This window comes from Sinohyriopsis cumingii, chromosome 17 (genome assembly GCF_028554795.1).
Source record: "Sinohyriopsis cumingii isolate HCF-2022 chromosome 17, ASM2855479v2, whole genome shotgun sequence".
NCBI lineage: Eukaryota > Metazoa > Mollusca > Bivalvia > Unionida > Unionidae > Sinohyriopsis > Sinohyriopsis cumingii.
This window is the reverse complement of record NC_142977.1, coordinates 10,034,056-10,049,436: the sequence shown is the minus strand read 5'-3', so window position 1 is coordinate 10,049,436 and position 15,381 is coordinate 10,034,056. Positions and strand designations below refer to the sequence as shown.

The 15,381-nt window shown below is 36.0% G+C and overlaps 1 protein-coding gene across 1 annotated transcript in view; it reads left to right on the top strand.

Annotated features, from left to right (window-relative positions):
• LOC149777730 (uncharacterized) overlaps positions 1–15,381 on the top strand; it is a 263,591-nt gene that overhangs the window by 224,604 nt on the left and 23,606 nt on the right. The window contains exons 46-48 of the mRNA XM_089938777.1: positions 2,632–2,715; positions 4,381–4,518; positions 8,646–8,804. Of these exons, the coding sequence (XP_089794903.1) occupies positions 2,632–2,715; positions 4,381–4,518; positions 8,646–8,804 (381 nt within the window). The remainder of the gene's footprint in view (positions 1–2,631; positions 2,716–4,380; positions 4,519–8,645; positions 8,805–15,381) is intronic.

Below are 15,381 nucleotides of genomic sequence, written 5' to 3'. Positions count from 1 at the left end.
CTAAGCAGATTTCATAAATCTTGTGTCCTCCATCAGCAATTGCTATTCTCAACTCAAAAACCTCTCTACCTGTTTTGACAAAATTTGGCAAGGAGCAACTGACATGTAAGCCTTTCAAATTGCTATTAACGATACCAACACACCTCAGATATGGTCACTTTTACTAAAAATAGACAGGCATTAAAACAACTTCACTAAACACTGTACAGAATTTGACCAACTTTCACAGAAACCATTTTCTGGCATAAAAACAATTCAAACCTGCTGACTATCCACCGTTAGGTATGGTTACTGTTAAAAAAAGTAGAATTACGCCAGAATGATGTCTCAAAAACTTCTCCACAAGATTCGACTAAATTTTACAGAAAAAAAATAATCCAGGTACAACGGCTTTTTAAAGATGATGCTGATCTGCCATTACGGGTACCTGCCATTATTAGAAAAAGAAATGTGAAGGGCTTTAAGATTTACATGAATGATGTCAATCGGTCATCAGTCATGACCACTGTTCCTAAACCTTTAAATGATTTTTAACAAACCACTTGACATATATTGACTAAATTTGACACCAAGCATCCAGGCCTTGAAGGTTATTCAGATTTATTTGAATACTTTTGATCCATTGCGATATATGGCCACCATTACTAAAAGCAGAAAAACAACAACTTCATTTTAATAAAGCACTGGACAGAATTCAGACAAATTGGACAGAAAACATCCAGGCATGGATGGCTTTTAAATTTATATGTAAGATGATGATATGCATTCAGATATGACCACTGTTACTAAAAATAGAAATTCTTTCAATTCTCCATTTTAATTCTCGACAGAATTTCATCCATTGAAGGACTTTCAGATTTATACAAGTGATGCCTGCCTATTGATACTATAAACACAATTTTAACATCTTCATAAACCACAGCTAAATTTGACTAACAAAGTCAAGTCTATTTTTAGCTCCACTGGTTATTGAACAGTCTTTAATCTGTCGTTCATCCATTAGTACAAGTTTATTGTCACTGCTTTTCCTAACTTACTTGGACAATTATCATGAAACTTTATGCACCTATAAAGTTGGTCGTAAATGAAAATAATGCCACTCACTCATCTAGAATGGTTGGCATTCAATTTTATGTTCTGACTTATATTTCTAATATATTCTTTGCATGTTATTGTGCTACAGTCTACTTCTGTGATCTGTTTTGGGTCCCTTGTCCAAAAATATTCCTAATAATTGTGTATGTTTTATTTCTTCCCCACCCCCTTATTTTTATACTTGCCATATATAGTTATAGTCAAGTCCAACTACAAGCAACATAGACCCTGATCTGCCTTTGCATAATGTTCTGGCAGATCAGGATCTGTATTGTTTATTCTACTGATTTGTCCTAAAACAAACCTGCACAGATCCAGATCATGTTCTGGTAGATCTGGGTCTGTGTTGTTTGAAGCTGGACTTATACGTGGGTATATATGGGAACTTTTTCTCAATTCTGTTTTTTCCTTATTTTTGGTAGTCTGTTATCCAGTACTTTTTATACGTCCCTGTATTTTTGATAGTCTATTTTTTCTTGCGTTTGTTAAGAATTCATGTCATTTTTTTAGCATGAGGCACTTGACAGCCTGTTTGACTATATTTTTAACATAAGACACTTGACAGCCTGTTTGACTACATTTTTAACATAAGACACTTGACAGCCTGTTTGACTACATTTTTAACATAAGACACTTGACAGCCTGTTTGACTACATTTTTAGCATGAGGTACTTGACAGCCTGTTTGACTACATTTTTAGCATGAGGCACTTTACAGCCTGTTTGACTACATTTTTAGCATAAGGCACATGACAGCCTGTTTGACTAAATTTGACACTAAGCATTATACTTTTAAGGCACTTCCAATTTTTTGCAAATGATGCCCATCTGCAATCAAGATATGGCCATCATATTTGTCCTTAAAAAAACATTTGAAAAACTCAAACATTAAATAAAAGAAACACCCAACAGAATTTGACCAACATTAACAGAAAGTACCCTGGAATACACACAATCAGTACTGGACAAATGATGCAGGTGTACCATCAAATATAGATGGAAGATGCCAAAAAATATAGAAACCTTGAAACATTTATTTTCTTAACATATGAAATTAATGGCTTTCCCAAAGAAATTCTTTATAAAAGTGTCCAAGTTTGTTGGTTGATTGCTCTTAATATTTTGCTATTAGACAAATGTCAGACAGGTGAGGAATCTAAGGTCTACTTGTTTTTCATAATCTTTCTGTGTTAGGAATTATATTTTCTTATTAAATTCTCATTTACATTATGTTATACAAATGTTTTCAAGCTCTCTCACTCTCCATTCTTCCTACACCCCCCACTGCCCCAAATGACCTTGAAGCATTATGGGCTCTATTTTTATCTCCTATTCTCTATCATTTGTCTCTAATTGTCTATAATTTATCTCTAATTGTCTTTTGTTTATCTCTAATTCATTATCATTTATCTCTAATTCTCTGTAATTTGTCTCTAATTTGCTATCATTTGCCTCTAATTCTCTATCATTTATCTCTAATTCTCTATCATTGTCTCTAGTTCTCTATCATTTATCTCTAATTTTCTATCATTTCCAGGATCAGGAGAAGATGTTGCGAGAACGCTGTCAGTTGGAGAATGCATTACAAGACTTGCAGGTTCATTTGGATCAGACTAAAAAGGTATGTGGTTATCATTGCTTTTTTTCTTAAAAGTTTTCTCCAACATGACTTTCACTCCTCATCAATGCCTGACTGCCACTCCACTCCATCTTGGGTTTCACACGACATCAACGTGACTTCAACTTCACTCCATCTTGGCTTTCTTCTCCACATCAGTACCTGACTGCCACTCCACTCCATCTTGGCTTTCACTCCACATCAGTACCTGACTGCCACTCCACTCCATCTTGGCTTTCACACGACATCAACGTGACTTCAACTTCACTCCATCTTGGCTTTCTTCTCCACATCAGTACCTGACTGCCACTCCACTCCATCTTGGCTTTCACTCCACATTATTGCCTGACTGCCACTCCACTCCATCTTGGCTTTCACTCCACATTATTGCCTGACTGCCACTCCACTTGTTATTTTCTTGGGTAGCAACAATTGTGTCTATTATTTTATGGATGATAACTGTATTTGATGCTAATAGAATGTTTGGAAGAAAAGATTTAAATGATTTACTGTCTACTTGGAAGTAATTTGATTTACTCATCTATTTGATTTAATCATCTATTTCATTTACTCATCATTTAAGCCAAAAATGTTTACTTCTTGCACAAATGGTTAGCTATTTGTAATCCTGCCAGTCTTTTTTTCTCTCAGATAACATTAATGAAATATAAAATATTCAAGTGCAGTAAATTCCCTATTGTTTATGTGGTCATTTCCATATTTATGTGGTCATTTCCATGTTTATATGGTCATTCTCTTGTTGTTAATATTTTACCACACATTCCATTTCCAAAATCAATACGACATATTCTATGGAAGCCAAAGGACACATTATATGGTAACAGTTGGATACATTCCAAGAAGAAAAGGACATATTCTATGGAAACAATTGGACATAATCGAAACACAATAGGACACATTCTATGGAAACAATAGGAACTTTATTTGAAAATAATAAAACACATTCCAAACCTAATTAAGTACCAGTGCAAACATATCACTTTTCATAAAGTCATCAAAGTTCATATCCACAAAATTAATTTAATTCACAATTAATAATTAATGAATTGTTAAATATCTGAATTTTGACCAGTCTTTAATGGATTTTGTTATTCTTTGATGACAAAATTTGATTGCTTGTTTGGTACAGTATTTCTTCCATGATAAAAAAGGGATGCATGCTGTCTAATACATGTATTAAAATAAATATGTGGTGGGCTTATTATCAGAGAAACATTTCCTGTTTTACCATATATAGTCACTTATAAGCCAGGTCCAACTGCATTGACCCATATCTGCAGTAGCATAATGCACTGGTTGTTTTGGGTTTATGCAGTTTGTTAGGAATAAACAGTAGAAGAAGCAACATTGATCCAAATCTGCCAGCACATGATGCAATGGCAGATCAGTGTCTACGATTTTGCCATTGCATCTGATTTTTAAAGGAGCATTGATGGTACATATTTGCTAAAATTATGCAAAAATGAGAGGGGGTCTTATCACCAGATAAATATGGGATATACTGTGTGAAAGTATGTGTCTTTGTTAAGATGCATATATACTTTAATTAAACAAATGCGTATATTTGCATACATGTATATACATGTGTAAGCTTTTAGTATAAGCCAGGTAGACAGTTTGTAATATAATTCAGTCTTTTCTTTCCAGGAAATGGAGCAGGTTCAGAAACGTTGCAGTGCACAGGTAGCAGAACTTCAAAATCTTGCTGAAGAGCAGTTTAATCGGGCAAACCGGCTAAATGAAGAGTTGAAACGCATCAAGGCAGGTGTAACTGGATCAAAACAGGTGAGTGCTCAGTTGTCTGTGTACCAACTCTTTGCTGAGCAACAGTGTTAATTTGGTAGGGCAGTTTAGCGTGTATCTTTTTGTGGAGATCCAGGTTGAGTTTTTAGGTTCAGCATGATCTGCTTCACTGGACCTTAGCATACAAAGATAAAGGGGTTATTTTGTATTATATTGGATAATCTCGGATGACCTACAAGTCTGGAGAAAAATTTCTTTGTTTTACATATCTAGTGTGAAGCACAAAGCACATGTGGATTTTTTTGGTAATTAGCAATTTGGCACATGCAAAAGATTAGAACACAAGAATTTTTAGATCTGCATTTTGTTTACCAAATGTTGTCATAAATTGAGCACTTGCAAAATGGATTGAGTATGGATATAAGACTGACTCATATATTTGTTTTTCATGCACATATTTTAAGTCAGCAAAGTTTACTCTGTACCTTAAATGTCAATACCATGAGCAGTTCGACTCCCCAGAGATAGAGGACATAAAAAAACATGAAAAATCACTGTTGTTTCATATGCACAATAGTCACTTTGTTTGCATAGAATGTGTATGTATCTATTTACATAGAATGTATCTATTTGCATAAAATGTGTACATTTCTGTTTGCATAGAATGTGTATGTATCTATTTGCATAGAATGTGTATGTATCTGCTTACATAGAATGTGTATGTATCTGTTTATGTAGAATGTGTATATTTCTGTTTGCATAGAATGTGTATGTATTTGTTTGCATAGAATGTATGTATCTGTGTACATAGAATGTGTATGTATCTATTTACATAGAATGTGTATGTATCTATTTACATGGAATGTGTATGTATCTATTTACATGGAATGTGTATGTATCTATTTACATAGAATGTGTATGTATCTATTTACATAGAATGTGTATGTATCTGTTTACATAGAATGTGTATGTATCTATTTACGTGAAATGTGTATGTATTTTAATTGTTATCATCCCATTGACACTTTAGTCATAGCATTATTCACATATGTACATGACTGTTATTAAGTGGAGGGTGATGGAAAGTTCTCTGTTACTGTCAATGAACTTGTGATGGGGGCGGGGGAAATGAGAAGTACACTGTTAGTATCAACATGTGTTCAAGGTGAAGGGAAAGAGGATGGGCATTATACAATTGACCTGTTCAAAAGAGGATGAGGAATGGGAAGTGCAGTTACTATTGACTTGTCCTGGAGGGGAGGGAATGGGAAGTGCAGTTACTATTGACTTGTCCTGGAGGGAAGGGAATGGAAAGTCAGTTACTATTGACTTGTCATGGAGGGGAGGGAATGGGAAGTGCAGTTACTATTGACTTGTCCTGGAGGGAAGGGAATGGGAAGTGCAGTTACTATTGACTTGTCCTGCAGGGGAGGGAATGGGAAGTGCAGTTACTGTTGACTTGTCCTGGAGGGAAGGGAATGGAAAGTGCAGTTAGTATCGACTTGTCCTGGAGGGAAGGGAATGGAAAGTGCAGTTACTATTGACTTGTCATGGAGGGGAGGGAATGGGAAGTGCGGTTACTATTGACTTGTCCTGGAGGGAAGGGAATGGGAAGTGCAGTTACTATTGACTTGTCATGGAGGGGAGGGAATGGGAAGTGCAGTTACTATCAACTTGTCCTGGAGGGAAGGGAATGGGAAGTGCAGTTACTATTGACTTGACCTGGAGGGAAGGGAATGGGAAGTGCAGTTACTATTGACTTGTCCTGGAGGGAAGGGAATGGGAAGTGCAGTTTCTATTGACTTTTTGTCCTGGAGGGGAGGGAATGGGAAGTGCACTGTTATTGTTGTGTAGGAGTTCTTCAGGGATGAGATAAACATTGTCACTATTGACATATGCTGGAGGAGATGTGCTTGCTACCATCAAGTTACAGTGGAGGGGAGATGGATTAAAAATGTGTTGTTATTATCAACTTTGACTTAACACATGTTTACAGATATATTCATTATCTAGGCGGTAATGGTGTTGTATGGTGAGCACATACTGGGAACCCTGCTATAACATGCTTTCAATTGTTTTAACACAAATTCATATGTAATGTGGTGTTTCCCTTTTATCTGAAATGAATAGTGTAATGATTCTCCAAAAAGGGCATTTTAAACATATCTCACGGTTAAAATGGCACCATGTGTTTATCATAAATTGTTGTTGCTATTATTAATGTTATTGTTGTTGTTATCATTATCATTACTATTATTATTATTATTATTATTGCAGTTGTTGTGAAACTGGGAAATCTGCAAGGAGGTTGTTAACTTGTTCAGTTCTAAAGATCCTAGGTTTTATACATGGTTTACACAAAGTAGTAGAGGAAGGAGTAAAGTCATAGATTGTTTTTCTCCAGTGATTTCCTCCTTTTCTCATCTGTCCTTAGCAAAAGATAGATGTTGCAGTATTGCTTTGGAAGGACATTTTTCGAAATATGAGTTATATACAGAAATTAAAAATCCTGGCCCATATTTTGGTTGATAAATGGGAATATGTTCAGGGCCCATATTTTTTCTTGGCTAAGTGGGAATGGGTTCTCTGCCCATCATTTTGATGAATAAGCAGGAATGGGTTCTTGGCCCATATTTTGATGGGTAAATGGGAATGGGTTCTTGGCCCGTATTTTGATGGGTAAATGGGAATGGGGAATGGGTCTATCATTTTGGTAAAGAATCAGACCAATAGTGAAGAAGAAAAAATTCAGGAGTTAATATGCCTAAATGGTTTTGAAATCTTTTTCACTGGAAAAGGAGCCCATTGTGGTTGTCTCACTGCCCCTAAAATTCCGTGCAATTTAATCTATATATGATTGTATTGAATATGTCAGTCTGCTCAATGGAAGTAAGGGGTTTAGTTATTACTGTACTCACATGGGTACACATTATTAATAAAGAGATAGATAAAAAATATGTTAAAAATGTTCAAAAATATTGTTTTTAATTATTAAATAAACATTTAATATTGAGTAGGACATGCTAAGGATCAGCTTTAGAATCATAGAATATTTCTGGGTTAGGGCTACCACTGCTTAGAATTATTATAATGTGGCCTTGCAGTAAAAGACCCACTAGCAAGAAAAGTGTAACTAAAATTGCCAGAAGAACTCAGCTGAAATTGGCCATGCCAACCAAGCAGAGATATTGGTATTAGCATAAAAGAATAAAAATAAAAGTAATAATTAAAAGAAAAATATATCCAAAAGTATCAGGAACAAGGTTTAAAACCACAGACAGACACACACACACACACAAGTAAATCATTTATGTCAACTTAAACTCAGGTGTATGCAATATACACAAAACACCTGATGAGTGACTAATCTATCCTAATTTGAGTACTTTGGACAATACAATGGATAAGTGGTTCTAAGTTTCTTCCTGAGCATTTCCATCACATATATAATGGCAGCCACTTGTGATCATAAAAATGTTGAAATTAAATGAAGCACGTAAGCAAATGTCTGTGTTCACAAAAAAAACGAATTTCGTAAACCCCAAAAGAGCAGGTTGTTGGAAAAAATTACCTGTCACAGTGTAAACAATGGCTTGCAGCAGAGAGAAAAACCAGCCTGGTGTGGAGATAAAATGACATCCTAAGATGGCTTGGGGAAAACACTAACAAGGAGGTTGTTTTTTCTTCTTTATTTTAAATTTTGGATGTCTCCTTTTTTCTGACACTACCCTGAACTCGAAAACATCAGCCAAGCTGAGAAATAGTGTAGTTTCAGAATGGCTTACAGAACAAAATACAATGCTCCTACACAGCAGTAATTAATTTTCATCGAGATTGGGGCTATTATAATCCTGGTTGTTACATTGATTGGCAGGTAGTAAAATAATTACTATAGCTTGGACTGGCATTTTGTTTTATATTCCCATCCTCCCACTGATATGTATTGATCTTTCAGTAATTTTCTTGCTGGTTCAGTATTCATTTATAGCATGGTCAGCAGTTTTAGACCACATCTCCTTCATTATAGCGGGGTTCCTATGTATGCATTATCTTCACTACCATGATTATCACTGCCACTATCATTATCTTCATCATCATCACTATTATCATTCATATCACTGCTGTAATAGTTATCAAGTGCTTTTCTAATCAACACGGATAATTTCCAGGACTTGACACGTGTGGAAGAAAGACAGAAACCCACGGTTAATGGTCACATTTCTTCATCAAATGGTGAGGCAGCAGGCCTTAAAAGGGAAAGGGCAGAGACAGGGCCTGATGAGCCCAGACAAGCCACTCCCCCTGCCACCTCGTCATCTCAAATCCAGGTGCACATCACTATTATTCTGTATTAGTAGAAGTAGCATTGGCTGCTGCATGCACTATAGTAGTAGCACTGTTTAGCAGTGTATAGAGGTAGTGGTTGCTGTGCTGTAGCAGTGTAACATTGGTAGTGACAAATATAGTGTAGCAGTGTAACATTGGTAGTAACAAATATACAGTGTTGCAGTGTAACATTAGTAGTAGCAAATATACAGTGTAGCAATGTAACATTAATAGTAACAAATATACAGTGTAGCAGTGTAACATTAGTAGTAGCAAATATACAGTGTAGCATTGAAACATTGGTAGTGTTCTGTGCTAATCATGTCTGTCATTCAACAATTGATGAATTCTCAAAAGATATTTACAGCTTTGTCTATCATCACTAGGGGAGTTATAGCCCCTGGTTGCTAATCCCCCCAAACTTTATTTACCACAGCTTAACTTTTCCCAGGATTGTTGGACTTAATCGAATTTAATATTCAGCTCTATATTTGATTAGACTTTGTATGAGTTTGATTTCCACCATTCTATAACATCATTTACCAGATTAAATGTCCAGTCCTCCTAACTTCAGTTTCTGGAGCATAGGTAACTTTTCCAAGATTGTTGGATTTCAGTTGAATTAGGTATGTGGTTTAATTTTAATAAGATTTTAAATGAGTTTGATTTCCAGTGTTATGTCATTTTTGTAACACGAGTTGTGCCCCTAATTGTTCATCCTCCAGGCTTTGGTTTCTAAGACTTTTTATTATGGTTTGTTTGAATGTAATCAAATTTGGCAGAGGACTTTATATGGATGAGTGCAAGAATTAGTCAGATTTCCAGTACTCCATACATCATTTACAGGAGTTATACCCTGACTGTCTTTCCTCTTGATTTTTTTCCACAGTAGAACTTTACCAGGGTTTGTTGATTTCCACAGTATAACTTTACTAGGGTTTGTTAGTTTTCCACAGTATAACTTTACCAGTGTTTGTTGATTTCCACAGTATAACTTTACCAGGGTTTGTTGATTTCCACACTATAACTTTACCAGGGTTTGTTGATTTCCACACTATAACTTTACCAGGGTTTGTCAGTTTTCCACAGTATAACTTTACCAGGGTTTGATTGTTTTCCACAGTATAACTTTACCAGGGTTTGTTGATTTCCACAGTATAACTTTACCAGGGTTTGTTAGTTTTTCACAGTATAACTTGACTAGGGTTTGTTAGTTTTCCACAGTATAGCTTTATCAAGGTTTGTTAGTTTTCCACAGTATAACTTTACCAAGGTTTGTTGATTTCCACAGTATAACTTTACCAGGGTTTGTTAGTTTTTCACAGTATAACTTTACTAGGGTTTGTTAGTTTTCCACAGTATAACTTTACCAGGGTTTGTTGATTTCCACAGTATAACTTTACCAGGATCTGTTGATTTCAACATTATAACTTTATCAGAGTTTGTTAGTTTTCCACAGTATAACTTTACCAGGATCTGTTGATTTGCACAGTATAACTTTACCAGGGTTTGTCAGTTTTCCACAGTATAACTTTACCAGGGTTTGATTGTTTTCCACAGTATAACTTTACCAGGGTTTGATTGTTTTCCACAGTATAACTTTATCAGGGTTTGTTAGTTTTCCACAATATAACTTTACCAGGGTTTGTTGATTTCCACAGTATAACTTTACCAGGGTTTGTTAGTTTTCCACAGTATAACTTTACCAGGGTTTGTTAGTTTTCCACAGTACAACTTTATCAAGGTTTGTTAGTTTTCCACAATATAACTTTACCAGGGTTTGTTGATTTCCACAGTATAACTTTACCAGGATCTGTTGATTTCAACAGTATAACTTTATCAGAGTTTGTTAGTTTGCCACAGTAAAACTTTACCAGGATCTGTTGATTTCCACAGTATAACTTTACCAGGGTTTGTCAGTTTTCCACAGTATAACTTTACCAGGGTTTGATTGTTTTCCACAGTATAACTTTACCAGGGTTTGTTGATTTCCACAGTATAACTTTACCAGGATCTGTTGATTTCAACAGTATAACTTTATCAAAGTTTGTTAGTTTTCCACAGTATAACTTTACCAGGATCTATTGATTTCCACAGTATAACTTTACCAGGGTTTGTTAGTTTTCCACAGTATAACTTTACGAGGGTTTGATTGTTTTCCACAGTATAACTTTACCAGGGTTTGTTAGTTTTCCACAGTATAACTTTACTAGGATTTGTTAGTTTTCCACAGTATAACTTTACCAGGGTTTGTTGATTTCCACAGTATAACTTTACCAGGGTTTGTTAGTTTTTCACAGTATAACTTTACTAGGGTTTGTTAATTTTCCATAGTATAACTTTATCAAGGTTTGTTAGTTTTCCACAGTATAACTTTACCAGGGTTTGTTGATTTCCACAGTATAACTTTACCAGAATCTGTTGATTTCAACAGTATAACTTTATGAGAGTTTGTTAGTTTTCCACAGTATAACTTTATCAGGGTTTGTTAGTTTTCCACAGTATAACTTTACCAGGATCTGTTGATTTCCACAGTATAACTTTACCAGGGTTTGTCAGTTTTCCACAGTATAACTTTACCAGGGTTTGATTGTTTTCCACAGTATAACTTTACCAAGGTTTGATTGTTTTCCACAGTATAACTTTACCAGGGTTTGTTAGTTTTCCACAGTATAACTTTACTAGGGTTTGTTAATTTTCCATAGTATAACTTTATCAAGGTTTGTTAGTTTTCCACAGTATAACTTTACCAGGGTTTGTTGATTTCCACAGTATAACTTTACCAGAATCTGTTGATTTCAACAGTATAACTTTATGAGAGTTTGTTAGTTTTCCACAGTATAACTTTATCAGGGTTTGTTAGTTTTCCACAGTATAACTTTACCAGGATCTGTTGATTTCCACAGTATAACTTTACCAAGGTTTGATTGTTTTCCACAGTATAACTTTACTAGGGTTTGTTAGTTTTCCACAGGATAACTTTATCAGAGTTTGTTAGTATTCCACAGTATAACTTTACCAGGGTTTTAATAGTTTTCCATAGTATAACTTTACTAGAGTTTGTTAGTTTTCCACAGTATAACTTTACCAGGGTTTGTTAGTTTTCCACAGTATAACTTTATCAGGGTTTGTTAGTATTCCACAGTATAACTTTATCAGGGTTTGTTAGTTTTCTACAGTATAACTTTACCAGGATCTGTTGATTTGCACAGTATAACTTTACCAGGGTTTGTTAGTTTTCCACAGTATAACTTTACCAGGGTTCGTTAGTTTTCAACAGTATAACTTTATCAGGGTTTGTTAGTTTTCCACAGTATAACTTTACCAGGATCTGTTGATTTCTACAGTATAACTTTACCAGGGTTTGTTAGTTTTCCACAGTATAACTTTACCAGGGTTTGTTAGTTTTCCACAGTATAACTTTATCAGGGTTTGTTAGTTTTCCACAGTATAACTTTACCAGGATCTGTTGATTTCCACAGTATAACTTTACCAGGGTTTATTAGTTTTCCACAGTATAACTTTACCAGTTTTTGTCAGTTTTCCACAGTATAACTTTATCAGGGTTTGTTAGTTTTCCACAGTATAACTTTACCAGGATCTGTTGATTTCCACAGTATAACTTTACCAGGGTTTGTTAGTTTTCCACAGTATAACTTTACCAGGGTTCGTTAGTTTTCAACAGTATAACTTTATCAGGGTTTGTTAGTTTTCCACAGTATGACTTTACCAGGATCTGTTGATTTCCACAGTATAACTTTACCAGGATCTGTTGATTTCCACAGTATAACTTTACCAGGGTTTGTTAGTTTTCCACAGTATAACTTTATCAGGGTTTGTTAGTTTTCCACAGTATAACTTTACCAGGGTGATTTCCACAGTATAACTTTACCAGGGTTTATTAGTTTTCCACAGTATAACTTTACCAGTTTTTGTCAGCTTTCCGCAGTTTAACTTTAGCAGGGTTTGTTGATTTCCACAGTATAACTTTACCAAGATCTGTTGGCTTCAACCAAATTTGGTGATTCATAATTTCAAAAAACCTTGAATGAGTTCAGGTTCTAGCATTCCATGACATCTAAAGTTCTTATGAACATTTTGAAAATTCTCTTCGAATGAGTTCAGTTTCCAGTATTCCCTGACATTTACAAGTGTTGTGACCCTTATTGACCCTCCTTGAATAAGTTCAGTTTCCAGCATTCCTTGACATTTACAGGTGCTATGACCTCTTTCATCCAGCATTCCTTGACATTTACAGGTGCTGTGACCCCTTTTTTCTAGCATTCCAGGACGTTTGCAGGTGCTGTGACCCCTTTTATCTAGCATTCCAGGACATTTACAGGTGCTATGACCCCTTTTATCCAGCATCCCAGGACATTTACAGGTGCTATGACCCCTTTTATCTAGCATTCCATGACATTTACAGGTGCTGTGACCCCTTTTATCTAGCATTCCAGGACATTTACAGGTGCTGTGACCCCTTTTATCCTGCATTCCAGGACATTTACAGGTGCTATGACCCCTTTTATCTAGCATTCCAGGACATTTACAGGTGCTGTGACCCCTTTTATCTAGCATTCCAGGACATTTACAGGTGCTATGACCCCTTTTATCCAGCATTCCAGGACATTTACAGGTGCTATGACCCCTTTCATCCAGCATTCCAGGACATTTACAGGTGCTGTGACCCCTTTTATCTAGCATTCCATAACATTTACAGGTGCTGTGACCTCTTTTATCCAGCATTCCAGTACATTTACAGGTTCTATGACCCCCTTTATCCACCATTCCAGGACATTTATAGGTGCTATGACCCCTTTTATCTAGCATTCCAGGACATATACAGGTGTTGTGATCCCTATTAACCCTCCTTGAATTGAGTTAAATTTCCAACATTTCACAACATTTACAGGTGTTATGACCCTTATCTCCGGCATTCCAAGACATTTACAGCTTCTATGACCCCATTTATCCACCATTCCAGGACATTTACAGGTGCTATGACCCCATTTATCCAACATTCCAGGACATATTAACATGGTGTTTTCACAACAAGACCTTTTATGATATGCAAGTGGTCCAAAGTGAAAATGACACTGATCTGAGTTCTAGAAAATCTTGTTATCTATACTCCTGCAGACGGGTATATGCATTGACAGGCATGGATTTTCACTCAAAGACTTCGTATGATGTTCCAGATGTTTGTATGTATTGACAGGCATGGGTTTTCACTCAAAGACTTCGTATGATGTTCCAGATGGGTATATGCATTGACAGGCATGGGTTTTCACTCAAAATCTTTGTATGATGTTCCAGATGGGTATATGCATTGACAGGCGTGGGTTTTCACTCAAAGTCTTCGTATGATGTTCCAGACGGATATATGCATTGCCAGGCATGGGTTTTCACTCAAAATCTTCGTACGATGTTCCAGACAGGTATGTGCATTGACAGGCATGAGTTTTCACTCAGAATCTTCGTATGATGTTCCAGATGGGTATATGCATTGACAGGCATGGGTTTTCACTGAAAGTCTTCGTACGATATTCCAGACGGGTATATGTATTGACAGACATGGGTTTTCACTCAAAATCTTCGTATGATGTTCCAGACGGGTATATACATTGACAGGCATGGGTTTTCACTCAGAGTCTTTGTATGATGTTCCAGACGTTTGTATGTATTGACAGGCATGGGTTTTCACTGAATGTCTTCATACGATATTCCAGACAGGTATATGTATTGACAGGCATGGGTTTTCACTCAAAGTCTTTGTATGATGTTCCAGACGGGTATATGCATTGACAGGCATGGGTTTTCACTGAAAATCTTTGTATGATCTTCCAGATGGGTATATGTATTGACAGGCATGGGTTTTCACTCAAAGTCTTTGTATGAAGTTCCAGATGTTTGTATGTATTGACAGGCATGGGTTTTCACTGAAAGTCTTTGTACGATATTCCAGACGTTTGTATGTATTGACAGGGATGGGTTTTCACTGAAAGTCTTTATACGATATTCCAGATGGGTATATGATTGACAGACATGGGTTTTCACTCAAAATCTTCGTATGATGTTCCAGACGGGTATATGCATTGACAGGCATGGGTTTTTACTCAAAGTCTTCGTACAATATTCCAGATGGGTATATGTATTGACAGGCATGGGTTTTCACTCAAAATCTTTGTACGATGTTCCAGATGGGTATATGTATTGACAGGCATGGGTTTTCACTCAAAATCTTCGTATGATGTTCCAGATGGGTATATGCATTGACAGACATGGGTTTTCACTGAAAATCTTCGTATGATGTTCCAGACGGGTATATGTATTGACAGGCATGGGTTTTCACTCAAAATCTTCATATGATGTTCCAGACAGGTATATGCATTGACATACATGGGTTTTCACTCAAAATCTTCGTATGATGTTCCAGACAGGTATATGCATTGACAGGCATGGGTTTTCACTCAAAATCTTCGTATGATGTTCCAGACAGGTATATGCATTGACAGGCATGGGTTTTCACTCAAAATCTTCGTATGATATTCCAGACAGGTATATGCATTGACAGGCATG